At 35.0% G+C, this 20,000-nt stretch overlaps 1 protein-coding gene across 4 annotated transcripts in view; it reads left to right on the top strand.

Moving 5' to 3' along the window:
• Positions 1–20,000, top strand: part of hig (hikaru genki) — a 106,706-nt gene that overhangs the window by 26,640 nt on the left and 60,066 nt on the right. For 2 of the 4 annotated variants that reach the window (XM_067103713.1, XM_067103715.1), the window contains one exon: positions 12,277–13,011. In XM_067103713.1, coding sequence (XP_066959814.1) covers positions 12,939–13,011 — 73 coding nt within the window. In that variant the 5' untranslated portion in view covers positions 12,277–12,938. The remainder of the gene's footprint in view (positions 1–12,276; positions 13,012–20,000) is intronic. The other 2 variants (XM_067103712.1, XM_067103714.1) reach the window with 2 other exon arrangements.

Below are 20,000 nucleotides of genomic sequence, written 5' to 3'. Positions count from 1 at the left end.
ATATATATATATATATATATATATATATATATATATATATATATATATATATAAAAATATATATATTAAGCGATATTTGTAGTTTCATGATTATATATATATAATATATACATATATATATATATATATATATATATATATATATATACTCAAATACATAGGGAATAATCTATGCCAAAGGGTATCAAAAACTGATCTGGGCATCTGCCACGGCAAATGTATAATAAATTAAATATATCTCGATATTTTTGGCTAATATTTGTCTGTGATATACGTACACACACACACACACATATATATATATATATATATATATATATATATATATATATATATATATATATATATAATGTGTATGTGTGCGTGCGTGTGTGTGTGTGTGTGTGTGTACATGCACATATATGTACGGGTAAAATCTACTTTTAAGATAAAAAAATACAATGCATTAATACAAAAGGTTTATCAAAAATATACTGCTTACGTAACCTACTAAACATAAGCCATCTATAGCTTTGCTTTACTCACTGATTTACTGTAAAGCTACCAATAACATAAGGCTTAATGCAGAAATAATTTTCTGTTGGCATAAGCGAACTCAACATATTTAAGACCCATGAGAGAGAGAGAGAGAGAGAGAGAGAGAGAGAGAGAGAGAGAGAGAGAGAGAGAGAGAGAAAGCTGAATACATATCTCCTCTAAAAATTGTAACCCGGCTCGCCAAAAGCAATTTCGGCAGAGATAGAATGCATATGCACATAGAACTGTGGCGGATAACAATGCGTTGGTCACCATTCTCTACCATTTGTCACGCACGGAAAGATTTTATCGCTCTCTTTCATGTTCTATTTTCTGTTTTCCCGTTTCTTTTTTTTTACTATTCCTCGAATTTCATTCACAGCCTTGTCAAGCGTATAAAATTCTACGTTTTAAAAAGGATAAAGACTCACTTTCAATGCCTACAAAAAAATTAAAATGAATGAAGATAATATTATCATTTACTACATGAAAAATATGTTTGTAGTACGACATCAGCAAAGGAATAAACATGAGACTGAAACAGGATTATTTGAATTCAAATTCTATGGATTTGAATGTAAATCTCTCTAAGAGAGAGACGCATAAATGATCTCTCTCTCTCTCTCTCTCTCTCTCTCTCTCTCTCTCTCTCTCTCTCTCTCTCTCTCATTTCAGTATGTTTAGTTGTCATAAACGTCTAAATTCCATGCGAAATTACCATGAAATCTGAATTCCTGTATTTGTGTTACATACATACATTTTCATTATTGTAGCGTTTATCATTAACGTAAGCATTTATGACATAGATACCCATTTTCATGTGTCTAGCAATATATATGTGTATATATAATACATATACATATAAATACACATATATATACATACACACACATATATATATATTTATATACAGATAGGATTTCGAGTTAATCGAAAAATTATATACAGGAAACTGTTTGACTACAATTGAAATTTGATAAGTAAAAGAACCTAATTCAACACAGAACCTTTGTAGATAACAATTATTATTACTGTTATATTTTTGTAGATTTCAAGTGACTTAACAAATGTATAAAGCATGAAATCAGTGGCAATTCCAAGTTTCTCCTTATAACTATATTTAATTATTCGATACTTGATGAGAACTGACGACGTATAAACATACTGATAATACGCTAAAGGCGTGGTTAAAAATCTTCGCAAAATAGAGACAAGCTTAGGAACAACACTGGAGAAACTACATTCATTTCTTGACATCACTGAAGCTTCATAACGTTGCTCAGGGCAACTGTTTAATGAAACATCTTTCCCTGTGCACATTCAATCTTGAGAAAATTGTGAATTAAGATCTTTAATTCCTAATTTTCCGAATATTCCCTCTCTCTCTCTTTCTCTCTAATTTCACCGTCCAGAAATGAAGGGGCATTAAAAAAAATCACCCGGCTGCGTAGTAGTCGAACCCCTAGAAAATTGAATTGAAAATAATTAAGGGCTTTAATTATGTCTATTCACCGAGTCAGGCTAACTCCTATGATGGTAGAAAGAGCAGAGAAGGTGACCTCATTCAAACGGCTGCCTATTCAGTGGATTTGAGGGGAACGCCTGTTAAATGTAAGAGTTCCCCGTCTTTTTTTTTTGTGAAGCATACGAAAAATAATTTTTAGCCACGTCGTTGTTGGGTATGTGGGTGTTTTCCTTGGCAATTTCTAACTTTCTTATGAAGCAGAGACAAACTGACGATTTGAAAGGGACCAGTATAATGCAGATTATCTTCTGGTTTAGTCTTTACACTGAAAAAGGACAGAACGACAGACTTGGAAACAGATGGAGTTTTCCTTGGCAATTTTTAGCTTTCTTATTAAGGAGAGACAAACTGACTATTTGAAATGGACCAGCATAATGCAGATTATATCCCATTCGTCTCTTGACCACTAACAAGAGGCAGCTCTTCGTTGGGTGAGTCGGTAGAACTATGGACTGGAACTCGCTAGGCCGGAGTTCGATTCCCCGGCCGGCTGATGAAGAGTTAGAGGAATTTATTTCTGGTGATAGAAATTCATTTCTCGGTATAATGTGGTTCGGATTCCACAATAAGCTGTAGGTCCCGTTGCTAAGTAACCAATTGGTTCTTAGCCACGTAAAATCAGTCCAATCCTTCGGGCCAGCCCTAAGAGAGCTGTTAATCAGCTCAGTGGTCTGGTAAAACTAAGGTATACTTACTAACAAGAGGACAGAACGACAGATTTGGAAACAGACGAATTGATCGTAAGGTCTAGATCACGTCTTTAATGTCCATTTCGAGGCATGTTTATGTTGTCACTGTCCATGTTTCCCCTTTTTTTATTCTGGCTCGAAAACTGGCCCTAATTGATGCTTCCCCCCAAAACATAAACTGGGACGAAGATAAAAATGAAAACAAGTGGACTCAGGCCTTTGAAGCACCCAAATCGAGAGCGTTTTTCTTCTCTTAATTGATATTTGTTAAAGTCCGGGTGGGAGAGTAGGGTTGAGGCGGGGGGGGGGGTGAACAGGGATTTGACTCTGTCATTACGTCACAAGCGTCTAGTAGCTTCCCATTTCATTGTATCTTCCTTTTGTTTCACAACTGCATTTCTTTATTTACTATTGCATGGCCAATTCGTTATTCAAATACTTTTCTTAAAAATGACACCAGATGAGTATCTAAATAATAATAATAATAATAATAATAATAATAATAATAATAATAACAATAATAACAAAATGTCCACCAGAAATTGCATGATTAATTTCCGTTCTGTTGCTTAAATTAGAAGGATCATGATATTCAGAAATGAAGAAAAGGAAATAGCAGAATAAAAAAGAAAACGGAATGTCTTGTAAGGCATATTGCCTTGGCTAGTGAGGGCACTGGCAAGGTTATCAAGACGAAAATGAGTTGTTAAGAGGTTATCAAGACTAGATGGTGTTGGTAAGGTTATCAACACAAGGTTTTCCCGAGGTTATTAAGACTAAAAGGTGTTAACAAATAAGTATTGCGACTAGAGGGCGTTAACAAGGTTATCAAGACAAGGTGCTGAAAAAGTTATTTAGGCTAGAAGGTTTTGGCAAGGTTTTCAAGCCTAAACGGAGTTGGTAAGTTTATCAAGACTAGGTGTTGGCGAGGTGATCATAACATGAAGGTGTTGCTAAGGTTATCAAGACTAGGTGTTGACGAGGTGATCATGACATGAAGGTGTTGCTAAGGTTATCAAGGCCTGAAGGTGTTGGCAAAGATCAAAGCTAAAGGGTGTTAACAAGGTTACCAAAACTAAAACCCGTTTGCAAGGTTATCAAGACTAGAAAGTGAAGGCAAGAGGCTATCAAGAATAGAGGGCACTAACACGGTTATCAAGACTAGAATGTGTTGGCAAGGGGTTATAAAAACTATGGTATCGGCTAGGTTATGAAGACTAGGAGGTGTTGGCAAGGTTATCTGGAATAGCAGAATATGACTCGACTGCATATGCGGGCGTCTGGATTAAAAATTCGGTAATGAATATATTAGCAGTTAAAAAAAGCGACAATATCTTAGTAGCAAAATAAAAGGATCCTGACAGCGAATAATGAAAAAAAAATCAACGATGATACAATCAATGTATTCAAACACTATGAGAACATGTATTCAACTTCATCATAACCTTAAAAAATATTATATAGCTGGTACTATACGGAGGCATATTAATACCAGGAAATGGTTTAAAGGAAGTGAGGAAGGTTCACCGAACCCAGAATAATATTTTATATGAAACTCTGTCTTTATTTTAAGCGCTGAGAATCAGTGAAATCTAGCATATCTAAAATCATGCAATTACTTTTAAGTGGGAATAAAGCTAGCATATCTAAAATCTTGCAATTACTTTTAAGTGGGAATATAATTTTAAATAAGGTTCATAGTCATATCACCATTTGTCTGGACTGAATCATTTGAGACAAGGTAATAACAATAATAACATTTTATCGAATATCTGATTGACAGTAATGTATAGCAATGTAATCCTGAATATAACGACAACTGACACTTATGTTTAAAACAACGTGCAAGAATGGAGAGAGAGAGAGAGAGAGAGAGAGAGAGAGAGAGAGAGAGAGAGAGAGAGAGAGAGAGAGATTAATACATAACGAGATTATCCAACTACTTCACGCGACGAATCAATGAAAAAGCTGACAATGAATTTCTTCAACTCAGGCCATTCACAACCGCTTTGTCAGACCGTTATCTTATCTTTGTTCTTCTTGAACCAAGTTTAGTAGTTATTAACAAATTCGCATGCAGATTACTAAGGCTCCAACTGTTTTTAAACCTTATACTGGAATGGGAATCTCATTAAATTCCCACTGTGCCTGATTTCACATAGCTAAGACTTCTGTCTTTTTAACTATTCCCCCTACTTCAGTACCTTTTTATCTCCTTTTCCCTTTCTCTCTCTCTCTCTCTCTCTCTCTCTCTCTCTCTCTCTCTCCTCCTAGTTTAATTTCTTCATCAAACGAACGTTTTCCTTTCTCGTCCCTTCCTACTACTCTTTGCTCATAAATTGCCAATAACATTCATCTTTCTCTCTTTCTCCATCTCTTTCTCTCCCTCGCTGCCTCCCCCTCGCCCCCTACTATTTCTTCTTTATCCTCAAACGCAGCGAGCCCTAAAAATAAAATCTGACCAGTCCCTTCCCTCTCACCACAACCAATTTCATCCTCCGATTCTCGTAAACGTCTGGACGATACCTACCTTTCCCTGGGAGACGTTTAAACGCTTCTGACCGGTATAAAGAATTCTAATCCTTAGGCCTTTTTTCCTCTCTCCCTTTTGCTTTTTGTTCTTCTATGTTCCCATTTTCCTTTTTACCGTTCACTTTTTTTTTTATTATATTGCCTTTGGTATTTTGAATCTTCTACTTGCTTTTCTTTCTATTACGTGTTCGTTACTTTAGTTAACATTCTCTTGTATTGCCAGTACTTTTGACGGTATGGTCGCACCCGACTTGTAGTTTTATTGTAAGAATTAAACTTTGCTCTTGAGCTTCTGACGTCACAATCTTTGCCATACCATTTAAGTTTCCACCCGTCTCAAAAATATTACTCTTGATGGGTAATTCTTTATATTTGTACATCTATGCCAACAGTAAACATGTGATATGCTCGTACAACAAATCCAACCACAGCAATTGCTATTATGGCGTAAACCATTCCGAATGTTCCAAATGATTCTTTTTACCTGATTCTTGTCTCACAATGTGGGAGATTATTCCCAAGGCTGGGAGAATTAAAATGTAGACTTCTGGATGCCCGAAGAATCAGAATATGTGTTGGTAGAGGATTGTTTTGAACATTCCAATTACGATTCCTTCCTTAACCTTTAACATTCGTCATTTATCTTCTTTGCATTATTTTCTAATATCTTGAGCAGTGATACCTTTTATACATTTATCATTTTGTCTTACTTTTATCAGATATTGAACAGACATTTAAGACTGCATTTTCCCCCTAGGTATCATTTTCTTCCTAAAATTCCTGTTCATAATTTCCATATTTTACATTTCCCCTTTCATTTGCACTTTAAATAATCTTGTTTTCCGGAGCTTTAGGTAATCTCAGTACAGACCCCCAAATGCCTGTCTAGCCAGTGTTCTGTTACTGCAATCTTGAAGCTTTTTGAGAAATTGTTGAAGGATTTGAGGTGACCAACGATTGGAAACCGATCTGGAAGAGAAATTATATCCAAATTTTGCTTAGAACTGTTACGTTTCGAGAAATATCCGTAACAGAGCTCAGACGAATTTATCATTTCTGTGTCGTGCTGAAATTGAAACAGGTCTTCAGTCAAGTAATCAAATATGGATGGATGTATGGATTATGAAATTTAGGGACAAGCCCAAGCACTGGACCTTTGAAAAAGAAAAAATAATAATTAAGAAAACATTGATAATCTCAATGTGACGTTTAAAACCAGACGAACACAAATGAGAAACCAAACTCGACGTGCAATGTTAAGTCGAGGAAAATGCCAGCACGGAGCGGATCCAGTCCCCAAAAATACAGGTGCGCTGGAGATGGTAGACAGGTGTAACCAACGCCCCAAACCTTATTCCCAAAGGTCACCGAGAGGCAAAAGCCGCTCTTCGTGCAAGAGGGCCATATTGGTCACGCCAGAAATATCCTATTGCTGGTCATTCAAGGGAAATATTCTAACGTGAGCTTTTGCATCAACGTGACTATTGGAAAAGCGTAATTGGCGTTACTCTATTGCTTACTGAAGGAATTGGTACCTTTCACGAAGGTCTCACAGCAGGATAATCCAATTATCGAGGTTGCCCATATATATATATATATATATGTGATAAAATAGTTATATATATATACATATATATATATATATATATATATATATATATATATATATATATATATATATATATATATACATATACATATATATATATGTTTGTATGTGAACGAGTATTCATCATAATCTTTACATTTTATGCTTGTGAAAATCTGTTTACATTTTTTCACTTTCTAATTTCTCTCATAATTTCTTATCTCTCTATCTATCATATACATAAAACAACATCTTTAAATACGTGGTAGAGGTTAATATTCGGAGACACCCTACTGAATTATGGATGCACCACAGGCCATAAAATTGACTCGTGTTTGGTCGTCTTGAGATATTTAGTGTCGGAGAGAGCCCAATGGACTTTTTCCTCTTATAACAGCTGAAAGATACTTTACATATTATAGGTAATTTCTCAGTTATATACTAAAGCATTCTTCAGCTGGGCTGTGATTGCATTTAGACGTGCTTACACGTCTCGGTATGCCAATGTTTACCATTTTAGTTTTCTGAGAAGAAAACTATTGTGCCGGCTTTGTCTGTCCGTTAGCACTTTTTCTGTCCGCCCTCAGATCTTTAAAACTACTGATGCCAGACGGCTGCAAATTGGTATGTTGATCATCCACACTCCAGTCATCAAACGTACCAAATTGCAGCCCTCTAGCCTCAGTAGTTTTTATTTTAGTTAAAGCTTAAAGTTAGCCATAACCGTGCTTCTGGCAACGCAACAACACAGGCCACCACGGCCGGCTGAGAGTTTCATGGGCCGCGGCTCATACAGCATTATACCGAGACAGCTAAATTTTGATCTATTTTCGGTGGCCTTGATTACGGGCTGTGCAGAAAACTCGATTGCGCCGAAGAAAGTTCGGGGCATTATTTACTTGTTTTATTTCGTTTTTAAAAACAGCCTCAGCGGCGCATGTCGCTGAATGACACACATGACGTCACTTCCGGTTTTTCCAGTTCTACGAAAATTCAGGAAATACGAGTATGAATTTAAATATGTTACGTCATCTATCGTTTTGGATTTAAGATCCTGAGGTGACAAGTGATTGAGAAGTAACAGGCAAGTGAATTGATGTTAAAATTTCGTTCGTAACGACAGTCTAAAGAGAAATCCAAAATCGGTTTTTTGGCAATTTTTGCCCCCTTTTACTATAATCTTGAAAGTAGGTTATTTGCTACAATTACCTGGGTGAAATTATCAGGTAAGCATGGGATAATTTCCTGTCCGATTCCATGAAGATCTGTTCAATGTAAGGGTGAATAATAATAATAATAATAATAATAATAATAATAATAATAATAATAATAATAATAATAATAAAGCCTGATTAGGAAAAGACAGTAACTGAAGACGTTCATAAAATTCACCTTTTTTTATTATGAAAAATGTTCAAGTTAGTCTTTGATTTATACAGTATTCATCAGTCATGTTAGTCCTTGATTTATACAGTATTCATCAGTCACGTTAGTCCTTGATTTATACAGTATTCATCAGTCATGTTAGTCCTTGATTTATACAGTATTCATCAGAGAGAAATTAATACATACATACATACATACATACATGCATACATACACGTAAGTTCTAAATGATGTTGATGTGTAGCTGGATGAAGAGATTTAATTAATTCCAAGAAATTATAATTAAACCCATCCAGACATGTTTCCGTGTTTAATTCACTAGCAGATTAAATGGCTTGACTAACGTTGAGTTAATGAAGTTGGTTATCATAAGCCAGTAATGAAGGCATTCACATTATGGTTAAATGTGACCCAGTTTATGAATATTTTAGTATCAAAATCCAAAATCTTAAGTGTGTTATGGCTTTGAGTTTTCAATCAGTCTTTTTTAATGAAATGAGCCACGATATTAATATTCCATTTCCTCTGTTTCTCTACTGATTGCACAATCTGGGGTGGGGTTCGGAGGGGGATGGGAGTGGGGATGGGGGGTGTCTACTTCCTAACAAAATGAGTGATTATCAATCAACCGAGTGAGTTTCTGAGATTGCCATTCGTCATGAATTGCAAAATACACATTAATCTTAGTGATTCGTGATTTTCTTCTCCAATAGCTTTCTAATTTAATCATTCATTTATATTCAATAACTTAAGAGTCTCTTCCATAGTCGTTGAATGATGCATCAATTTATCGAGGAATGGTTTCTTTACATGAAATGTAATATCCAGAGGAAAGGTAAAACATTCCATTGATTAGAGAAACAAGATTCAAAGTTTACTAGCTATGTCGTTTTTTCAAAACCATTGTAGAAATACTTACCAACCCTGGCTTACATTAATAAGAACTCATAACCGAGGGACATCATTATAGAAAATACTGAAAATGTGTTGTCTTGCTGAGTAGCCCGAGGGCATTCAAAGAATTAAAGATATTAAAAGTCACAACGCTAACGGAAGAGGTGAATGAGCATCAGACTAATGAATTAAAACTATTAAAACGGTGTTTTTTTTTTTAAAACCTAAATGGAATCTGACGTGACCTCAATCCCCGTCCTTAATTCAAAAGCGTTCCCAAGCTCTCAATAAAAAAAGAAAACTTAAAGCCTTCATTATTCATTGCACAGGCTTAATCTTAATGGGCCTAAAATAAAAAGAGTCTCACAAGGAATAACTCGTGAGTTAAAGGTAACCATGAAAATAATTTAACGACCTTTCGACAATTTGATGAAATAAATTCGGTTATCTTTTGATTACTTATAGATGTTAATCGCTTTAAATCGGTTACCAATAAAAGTAATATTACACCAATTTTTCCATTTTTAAATTTATATTAGTTTGTTTTGGATAGTAATAACAAGAAGCCTTAGGTGGAAACGGATAAGAATTGTAGAAAGTTTCGTGAATGAACGAATCAGTTATGAAAATTTTGGTTACAAATGTGTGTGCGTGTGTGTGCTAGTATACGTGTATACCTATGTATGTGTGCGCTTACGTTACGATGAAAGTATTTCGGATAATGAGATTTCCGCCCCCCGCCTCCCCGCCCCCACGACGGCTGAGCACGCCGAAAAGAGTCAACCCAACGCAATCGGACAGCTCATGAAAATAAACCTCTTTGAGCGAGCTGTAACCCACGGGGAAAATTCCTGCAATTTTTCACGATCTCTCCGGACTGCAAATTCGATTGAGCGCTGACTCAATCATTCCTATTTTTCCCAAAAGAAGCCTTAGAATTCCTCTCGTCTCCCTTCCTTGAGATTCTCTCTCTCTCTCTCTCTCTCTCACGTTCACCTTTTTACCCACTTCAACACGGAATTTCTTTCTGCAGGGCCTTACAATATATGAAGTCCACCGGCCTGGGCCTTACTACGACCATTTCTGCTGGAGTTATCTCAATTGAATTAATGGGATCTATGTGCACAGACTATATATATATATATATATATATATATATATATATATATATATATATATATATATATTATATATATATATATATATATATATATATATATATATATATATATAATATATATATATATATATATATATATATATATATATATATTTATATATATATATATATATATATATATATATATATATATATATATATATATATATATATATATATATATATATATATATATTATATATATATATTTATATATATATATATTATATAATATATATATATATATATATATATATATATATATATATATATATATATATATATATATAATGAACAACAGAGTCAATATCAACCTATACCTCTCTCGATGGCTCAGCGGTCAAAAGTCACTGTAATTCGTTGTTCTAAATCAAGCATCGGTTCGAACCCCACTGGTTATGAAGCATTTATCAATTAGAATTTCCTTGGGTGTAAGAGTTATTCCTGAGGTATCGTGAAATGGATATTAAACGATATTTGTGACGTAATATTTGCTAACATAAAAATGCCCAGGTCTATGAGACAACCACCCACACACGATGTGTATATATATATATATATATATATATATATATATATATATATATAATAAATACACATATATATATGTACAGTATATATATATATATATATATATATATATATATATATATATATATATATATATATATATATATATATATATATATATATATATATATTCATACGTTCCAGGCTAAAACTGAAACGTCTCCTCGATTTCCCCCATCCAGTAACAACTCGAACAGTTTAAGTGGGTCTCGACTCCAAGAACTTTGTTAATCCAATCTAGAAGCTTTTATCTCTTTCATTTAGAGACTAATTTGCTTCAATGACCATTGGGAATTCCTTCACTAAAAAAAAGCCTGGCATTACTAAGATATGAATATTTATTATTTACATGTTTAAAATCAGGTATTCTACACTGCTTAAAGAATGTAATCATCAGAAAAAATAATTTGATAGTATTAAGTAAGAAATAGGATCTTAGGAACAGAACGTTTTATACAACGAAACCAGAAAGAAACCTGGAAGGCCGTTCAACAAAGAAAACGCAACCGGAGATTATAGGAGACCACACCCAAAAGTCGTTATCTGTTTGGTGGGGGGGGGGAGGGGCCCGTAATGGATTCCGGGGAAACGGGTAACCAAAGTCGTTAAGGACTCTCCTCAGGAACCATCATTCTAGATGAAAAGACGCCTTTGGTGAATGAAGGCTGTGCGGACCAAGCCTTAAATCACCCAAAGTTTAGTAAATGAAGACGCATGTACTTTTCTTTCGTCTCCACTGTACAGTAATTTCGTTGTTTTATGTTATTTTTCGCAGAGGCTTTTATTTACTGAAGCCTTGGGGGTTTCCACGGAAAACATCAAGAGATCTTAAAATGGAATAAGAAAACAACCTCAATGAAAAATGAGTTATATAGTATCAAGGAAGGGGGCAATTCAGGATTCAGGTCTATCTACAGTATATGTGTATGGATATTACAGTAAGTATTAATTCCTCTGAAATGAAACTATGAGTACTCACTTGAGGTATCAGGTCTGGAAAGTGCATTCACAAACACCTTTGAACAAGTCAGTTTAGGAGAGTTAGTGTGTGTGTGTGTGTGTGTGTGTGTGTGTGTGTGTGTGTGTGTGTGTGTGTGTGTGTGTGTGTGTGTGTGGGGGGAAGAAGGGGGAGGAAGGAATCTGGGGGATAATAACTTATCCATCCATACGTCGGTCTTCTATGCGATAATGGGACATATTTCTACTTAATAATTTAACATATCCCATGATATTTTTTAAACTCTATACCTGAATTCAGTATAAACATTGGAAATCGGAACAGCAGGTATTGAAACACCATTTTACAATTTTCTACAAATTGTACAGCTTTCTATGCTCATGTATATATAAAAGCAATGAAAAATTCTTGCTTGATATAAAAGAAGTATAGCTAACATACGTTTTCCTTTTATTTCAGCTGTGAGGTTCCAGGTGCACCTGAAAAGTTTATATGAAGAAAAACCTGACTTATTCTCCATGTACACTGAGCAATTACACAAGTGTGTTTTTAGAGAAATATTCTCAAATATAATGACGATCCAGTGAGGAGTAACATGTGTGTCAAAGGTATAAAGCTCTTGATATCTGTGAAATAGCCCAAATTTTGTTTTAAATAGTGAAAATTAAGTGGATTGTATTTACAATATACCCGTTATATTTCTGGAAAACTAACTTTATTGTTTAGATTCTACGATTTTCATGGAAATCCTACGAAAATTGAATAAGTTCTATGTGGTTTATATTTCAGTGGATTGAGCACATTATGGACGATGAGGTTAGTGTTACCAATAGAATAAAAATTAGAGAAAAATTCTCGGCAAAAAGGAATAGAGACTCAATAACATTGTGACTCGGTAACTATTCAAGTTTTCCTGGCTTTTGCCAGTTAGAGACTGAAGGAAAATATCTGCTGTAAAAGTATTTATACGAAAGGAAAACAAGAGAAGGGCCTCGGCTGCAACGGAAAACCTTCAGTTCCACGGACATAACGGACAACCATCATTTCAAACCGTTACAACGGAAATACTTCGGCTCAGCCGTAGCCTAACTGCGATCCCCCTGAAAGCGGATTAAGAAAAGATGGCGCTGCTGGGGTGGTCACTCCCTCTCATCTTCCTCCCAGGTCTCATGGTCATCATCTTGTCGGGAAATGGTGAGTGTTTTCTGTACTTTCAATTTTGTTCAATACTCCCGTAACTGCCGATTCTTATAGTCATTCTGTATATTCCGTTTTGTTCAGTGTTTCCCTAACTTCCAATTCTTGTCTCTAGTGTTTCCCATCATGTGCGTTTTTATGTTCTGATCATTTTCAGTTTACCAAAAACAAAAAACCGGTCTACATATAATGTAGTTACATGTTTCTAATATCTTTTGCCAATCACTTAGTTTTTTTCAATTTTGTTCACTATTTCCGTACTGATTCTTGTCTCCAGTGTTTCCCATCTTGTGCGTTTTAAGTTCTGATATTTTCAGTTTACTAAAAACAAAAACCGGTCTATATATTATACAGTTCCATGTTTCTGATGTCTTTTACCAATCACTTTGTATTTTCAATTTTGTTCACTATTTCCATAACTTCCAATACTTGTCTCTTGAGTTTCCCATCTTGTGTGTTTTCATGTTCTCCTGATAATTTTCAGTTCACTAAAAAAAAAAAAAAAAGTCCGGTCTATATGTTATGTAGTTCCCCGTTTCCAATGGTTTTTGTCAATAAAGTTCAAACATCTACTTTTTTCCAACAAAAGAAATAACTATACTCTTATGTTGTCCTCTTCCTCATTAGTCTCATTCTATTTAAGAAAAGAATATAATTACACTAACTCTCTCCTCTTTGCTCAGATGGGATATTAACTTGAAACAAAAGTTTTTCGTCTTTTATTCACTTCTGTTTCCATTTCCTCCCTCCCCTCCCCGAAAAACACGAAAAAACAGAAATGATAACTACAGACAACTGTTTCCCCTCCAGCTCCTCTTACTTTTTTTCCTAATAAAATGAAAATTCGTCCTGCAGTTACTTTACTTTACTCTTTCTGCTTTTTTTTTTTTTACCTTTTTCTCTCTTCCTACTTCCATTCTCTCTCCTGCTCTTCTCAACGTTTCCTGCCTGCCTTAATCTCCCTTCATCCCATCTGTTTCTGTTCTTCTATTCGTCATTCTGTTCTTATTATTTTTACTTCCAAATAGTTTTTAACTTCCTTCTCTTGCTATTGCTATGACTTTCGTCCATCTTATTCTCATTTGCAATATATTTTCTTTCTTCCTCTACTTTCGTTCTCTTGCATTCTTCTTCTTCTATCACAGCAATGAGAATAATGACCAATCTTATCTTGTATTGTCATCCATTAACGTCTCGTATCTTATTTTATCATACGTAAATAAGACAATACATCTTCAAAATCCAGACTTACTAAGTCCATGAATTTCCCCCTTACCCAACCCAGAAATATCTTTTTTTTTAGAAATCATTATAAATTCAGCACTTCAGTATTTTACTCCATCAATTCCACAAATTTTTAAATGAAAGGAAATAGTCGATGGAAAGTTTGGTACAAAAGGTCAACATTATCGTTGTTATACTTAAATGTTCAAAATTTAATATTGCGGTATTCGTGATTACTGCTGCACTTCTTTTACCTCATCTTCCCCTTAATCAACGTTCTGATATCTATTTTTATCATTAGCCTATTCCCATATAAACACATTAAAGATGGGTATGTGTATACGTGTATATATATATATATATATATATATATATATATATATATATATATATATATATATATATATATATATATATATATATATAGACTTGTATGGCCCATGGTTAACGCCCTTGCTTTCCACTTGAGAGAGACCTGGGTCTGATCCCCACGTGAGTCAGAAATTTATTTATATATGTATGTATGTATATATATAATTATATATATTTATAAATACATATATGTTTATATATATATATATATATATATATATATATATATATATATATATATATATATATATATATATATATATTTAATGTAGCGAAATCAGTGGCATGAAGAGACACAAAAAACTAAATGGCCTAGTAAATAAATGTTAAAAATTGCATAAATCTCCCAAGACAGAGTTTAATCTCAGTAACAACGTAAAAAGGAAAAAAAAATAGACTTCAAAAGGCAACTCAAATAAGGGAAACATTGAATTCATGCAGTCATTAAATTTGCCTTTTCCAAACAGCCCACGACTTGAATGTCTGACCAAAATAACGTTGCCACCAACCTTTCATTCACCGTCCGCCGGAATTCGGGAACGATAAAAATGACCGAGTGATTTTTCCGCGCTTCTCCAAATCCAATGAATTATTCTTATCCGAAACAAGAAGAAAATGGGATGGACTCATTAGAATGTCTCCCTCGTTCGCAAAAGGAAGGAGATGGAGAGACGTCAGAGTGCGGAGGAAGAGAAGCTTTGGGAGGAAGAGCTGTCAAGGGCAAGGTGGAGACCTCCTTCCAAGGACTCCGGTGCGTGGACTCTTGAGGAGGGAGTCTAGCCCAGAATAATCCTCCTCCTTCCTTCCATAAGGCAGCAGGGCATAAGCAAAATTCCGCCTTTATTCTTATTTTTCGTCCTCCGCGGCGTGAGGAGAAGGAAAATAATGAGGAATGCAATAAGAGAGCCTTTCTGTCGTGATATTAGATATTCTTTGTATGTCTTTGGGGGCTTTAGGATCTAATTTTGGCAAAGGCAGAAGAAGAAGAGGAAGAGGAGGAGGAGGAGGAGGAGGAGGAGGAGGAGGAGGAGGAGGAGGAGAAAGAGTTAAGGGCGCAGGAGAAACAAGAAGGGATTCTTTGGTTTTCAAAAGTCTTCTAAAATTTATGAGTGTTTTTGAGTAGATGTGAAGATTAATACAATAAAGAAAATGTTAGAGAAATAATCAGTTAATCAAGAATAGATCAAGCAAGGAGAAAAATAATGATTAAGCATACAAAAGTTCAGTTACTTTATTCCCGATGAAAGAAAACAAATTAGCATCATTATCTAAAGACAGCTGATTAAGCCGAGTCATTAAATAAAGCGTTCCCACCATTAAAGTATCCTGAGTCACAGTTACTCTACTGTAAAATCTGTAATTGACTCCATAATATAACGGAAACCTAAATCGCCTTAACGAAAGATTCCACTTTTCTGTAAGCCAGTCATATATAATTAAGACTGGTCTCGGTATAATGCTGTATGAGCTGCACCTCACGAAACTTTAACCATGGCCCGGTGGTGGCCTATCCTATATCGTTGCCAGATACACGATTATGGCTAACTTTAACCTTAAATAAAATCAAAACTACTGAGGCTAGAGGGCTGCAATTTGGTATGTTTGATGCCTGGAGGGTGGATGATCAACATACCAATTTGCAGCCCTCTAGCCTCAGTAGTTTTTAAGATCTAAGGGCGGACAGAAAAAAGTGCGGACTGAATAAAGTGCGGACGGACAGGAAAAGCCGACACAATAGTTTTCTTTTACTGAGCACTAAAAACGCATCCATAAAAATCCTTACTAATTTATCCGTTCAATGAAGTAAATTCGTAAATTACATGCGTTTTCCAATTCAACATTTGCATAATGGTTCCTTTAATACGTTCCTTTAATAAACTGATCTATCTCCCTTTTCCAGGTTAATACAGCCGTCTTGATCATCTCCTCTAATTATGATAATGAATTCATTCCCCTTCAAAGTAAAGTTACTTATTCAACTCAGCTTTGTAGTTATGATATCTAAAGGAATTTTAGACTGATTCTCCCATTTACCTGTCATTCAAGCCTTATGATCAGTTATTCTCTCCTAGCACAGAATGATTATTTCTGCGATACAAATACAACTCTTCATCTCTTAACATCGAGATATCTCTAAAGATATCCTTTTTTTTCTAGGTGAAACTATATTTCTTAATAAAACAAAAACCTCTAATTTTTTTTTTTTTTTTTAAAATATAGGATCTTATATTGTTGGATATTTATAGGCAAAACATGACCGTGTAATTTGATGTTTGACAAATTACTGAGTTAATAATAATAATAATAATAATAATAATAATAATAATAATAATAATAATAATAATAAGAAGAAGAAGAAGAAGAAGAAGAAGAAGAAGAAGAAGAAGAAGAAGAAGAAGAAGAAGAAGAAGAAGAAGAAGAAGAAGAAGCACCTCGAGCAATATAATTAGATCAAAATATGGCTGACCTTCACACGTGTAACAAGAAGGACGAAAATTTAAAGGGAAAACATTGAACCATAAACCTGGGGAGAGATGTTTTTAAAATAATAACTTCTTAGCTGCTTGCTTTAAAAATTGTTAACGGATGATGAAGATAAATGCTTACTGATATTTAAACAGAAAACGAAATAGCTTTGCAAATAAATACAGCAATAATGAGGGAAATAAACGGAACAATCTATCAAGAGAGATACAAGCTGCTTTCAAGCATGTCGAAAGTGTTTCAGTGTCCACAAGTGACAAAATCCTTCTCGACAGCTTCACCGTGCTTATACTTTTGATTCTCTCTCTCTCTCTTTCTCTTTCTCTCTCTCTATCATTTAGAAAATCAAGTGCAACGGTAATTGCATTAACACTAATAACACTCTGTCTAGGATCAAACTAAACATCACGTGCAATTTAGTGGGTAAATACCTTAGCTTAAAAATAATCAATTACTAAGAATTATACGGTCTATCTTATATATATATATATATATATATATATATATATATATATATATATATATATATATATATATATATATATATATAAATGGATGTATGTATGTGTTAAGTATGTTTGTATGTTCCAGTATAACTCTGAAACGCACTGAGCAATTTCAACCAAACTTGGTATACATATGAATTACTATCTAGAAAAGAATACTGTGGGGCTAAGACATCACTAGCACCAAAGGTCACCAAAGGGGTTGGGGGTGGGAAGGGCTTCCCTGAAACGTTGCTGGTTCTGCCTGTAGACTTAGTAGCTACATAAACCCTACGAATTTATCATACCTCATTTCGGTATACATAATGACTTACTATCTGAAAAAGAATACTGTGGGGGTAAGACATCACTGGCACCATAGGCGGTGGGGATGGGAAGGGAGTGACATTTAAAAATGACCGAAAACGACAGGTATTAGTGTCTAATCCATAGTCTTTGAGGTCGCTGAGATGAATATTGATATTCCCGATGCCCTTTCAGTCCTAGTCCAGCCCCGATAGGAAGCAGGGTTGAGAATAGGTGACAAATAAAAGGTCAGAAATGACTGATATTAGTGTCTAATCCATAATTTTCTAGGTGGCTGAGATAAACAGTGACACTCCAAATGCCTTTTAAGTCTAAATTCAGCCCCGAACTGACGCAACTATCTTAACAGGAAAGGGAGAGAGGAGGAGGAGGAGGAGGAGGAGGAGGAGGAGGAGGAGGAGGAGGAGGGGGAGAGAGAGAGAGAGAGAGAGAGAGAGAGAGAGAGAGAGAGAGAGAGAGAGAGAGAGAGAGAGAGAGAGAGAGAGAGAGAGAGTGTTTATCAGTCGTAATTCAGAGTTTTCCCGGGCAGCGCCCTAGTAAGCTAGTCAGCTAGTGTGTGTGTGTATATATATATATATATTATAGTTATATATGTATATATATATATATATATATATATATATATATATATATATATATATATATATATATATATATATATATATATATATATATATATATATGTGTGTGTGTGTGTGTGTGTGTGTGTGTGTGTATGTATATCTTAATACAATGACTAATACTAATATATGGTGATTTTTTAGCAGCGAAAATCGTTAATTTAAAATTACACTAATCCCCACCCAATTTCTTAAATAATTTTTTTTGAAACCTGTAACACAGACTCGCAAAGCCTTCTTACTTAACACATCTGCAACATTTTCTTCAAGGGTTAGTCTACAACAATGTAAAAAAAAAAAAAAAGAATAAAAGGTTATCCTTCTTAGGCAATTTCATATTTTACCCTTGAGGGAAAAGAAAAAGAGTAAAAAACAAATGATAAACAGGCTCCCATTCTTCCAACGTTCGCTTCGAGCGGTGCTTGTTTACACACAGTACATGCAAGCGAGATTCAGCTTGGTGTGGGCGCCGGTGAGTGCGGCAGGCGAGCGACGGCACAACGGCGTAATGCCTCAATGAATACAAAAACACTACAGTCTTTGAATAACATCGTGTTTTCATCATCCTTGTTGTTTCTTTTACCGGATGAATAAACATGCATACAATAACTCACTGGTTATTTATCTCGCTATTGATCAGTATCTGGTGAACTGGATAGTCAATGTGGATTGTATTTACAGGTACTTCAACTAAACAGCCCCAAAGCAGAGCTTGTGTTTATTGCTTGTTGGCTAAGAACAGAATCTCTTGCGAATATTTACTTCATTCTTTTTTCAATGAGAATATGGTTGACAATATTCTTAAATAGTTTAGGTGTGAAGGAGTGATTGGAAAAGGGCTTTGAGTTTCCAAGAACTAAAAGCGACCAGAGATAGCCATTAGATGAAAACTGTACTGCGCCTCTAAAGTTACAGGCAACCTCACAGGCCAATGGAAGCGAAGGAGTCAGAGGGCGAAAATCAGATGAAGACAAAGGAGGCAGAGGGTATTGAAGAAATCAGGAAAATGGAGTTTCCAAAAGGCAGCAAGGGAGGCAGAGGGTGGCGACGAAATGATGGTAAAGGAGTTTCCATAAGGTTGAGAAAGAGGAAGAAGATGGAGGTTAAATTAGGACAATGGAGTTTCCATAAGAAAGTAGAGGAGGCAGAGGGTGATAATGAAATTACGAAAATGCTATTCCTTAAAGGAAGCGATGAGTGCATAGGGTGGCGATGAAACTAGGAAAACTGTTTCCATATGGAAGAGGGAGGTAAAGGGTGGCGATGACATTTTGGAGAATCGAGTTCCATTGGGGAAGAGCAGGAAGAAGTTGGAGAAGAAAACATGGTACCTGAGTTTCAAAAAGGAAGCATTTATGAAAATGTGGTTTCCAAAAGGAAGCGGAGGTAGAGGGCGGCGATGAAATTACTAAAATTGAGTTTCCATAAGGAAACAGAGTAGGCAGCGGGTGGCAATAAAATAAGAAATTTGGAA

This window comes from Macrobrachium rosenbergii, chromosome 5 (genome assembly GCF_040412425.1).
Source record: "Macrobrachium rosenbergii isolate ZJJX-2024 chromosome 5, ASM4041242v1, whole genome shotgun sequence".
In the NCBI taxonomy this organism is placed as follows: Eukaryota; Metazoa; Arthropoda; class Malacostraca; order Decapoda; family Palaemonidae; genus Macrobrachium; species Macrobrachium rosenbergii.
The sequence above is the reverse complement of the archived record's forward strand: the minus strand, read 5'-3'. Positions and strand labels throughout refer to the sequence as shown.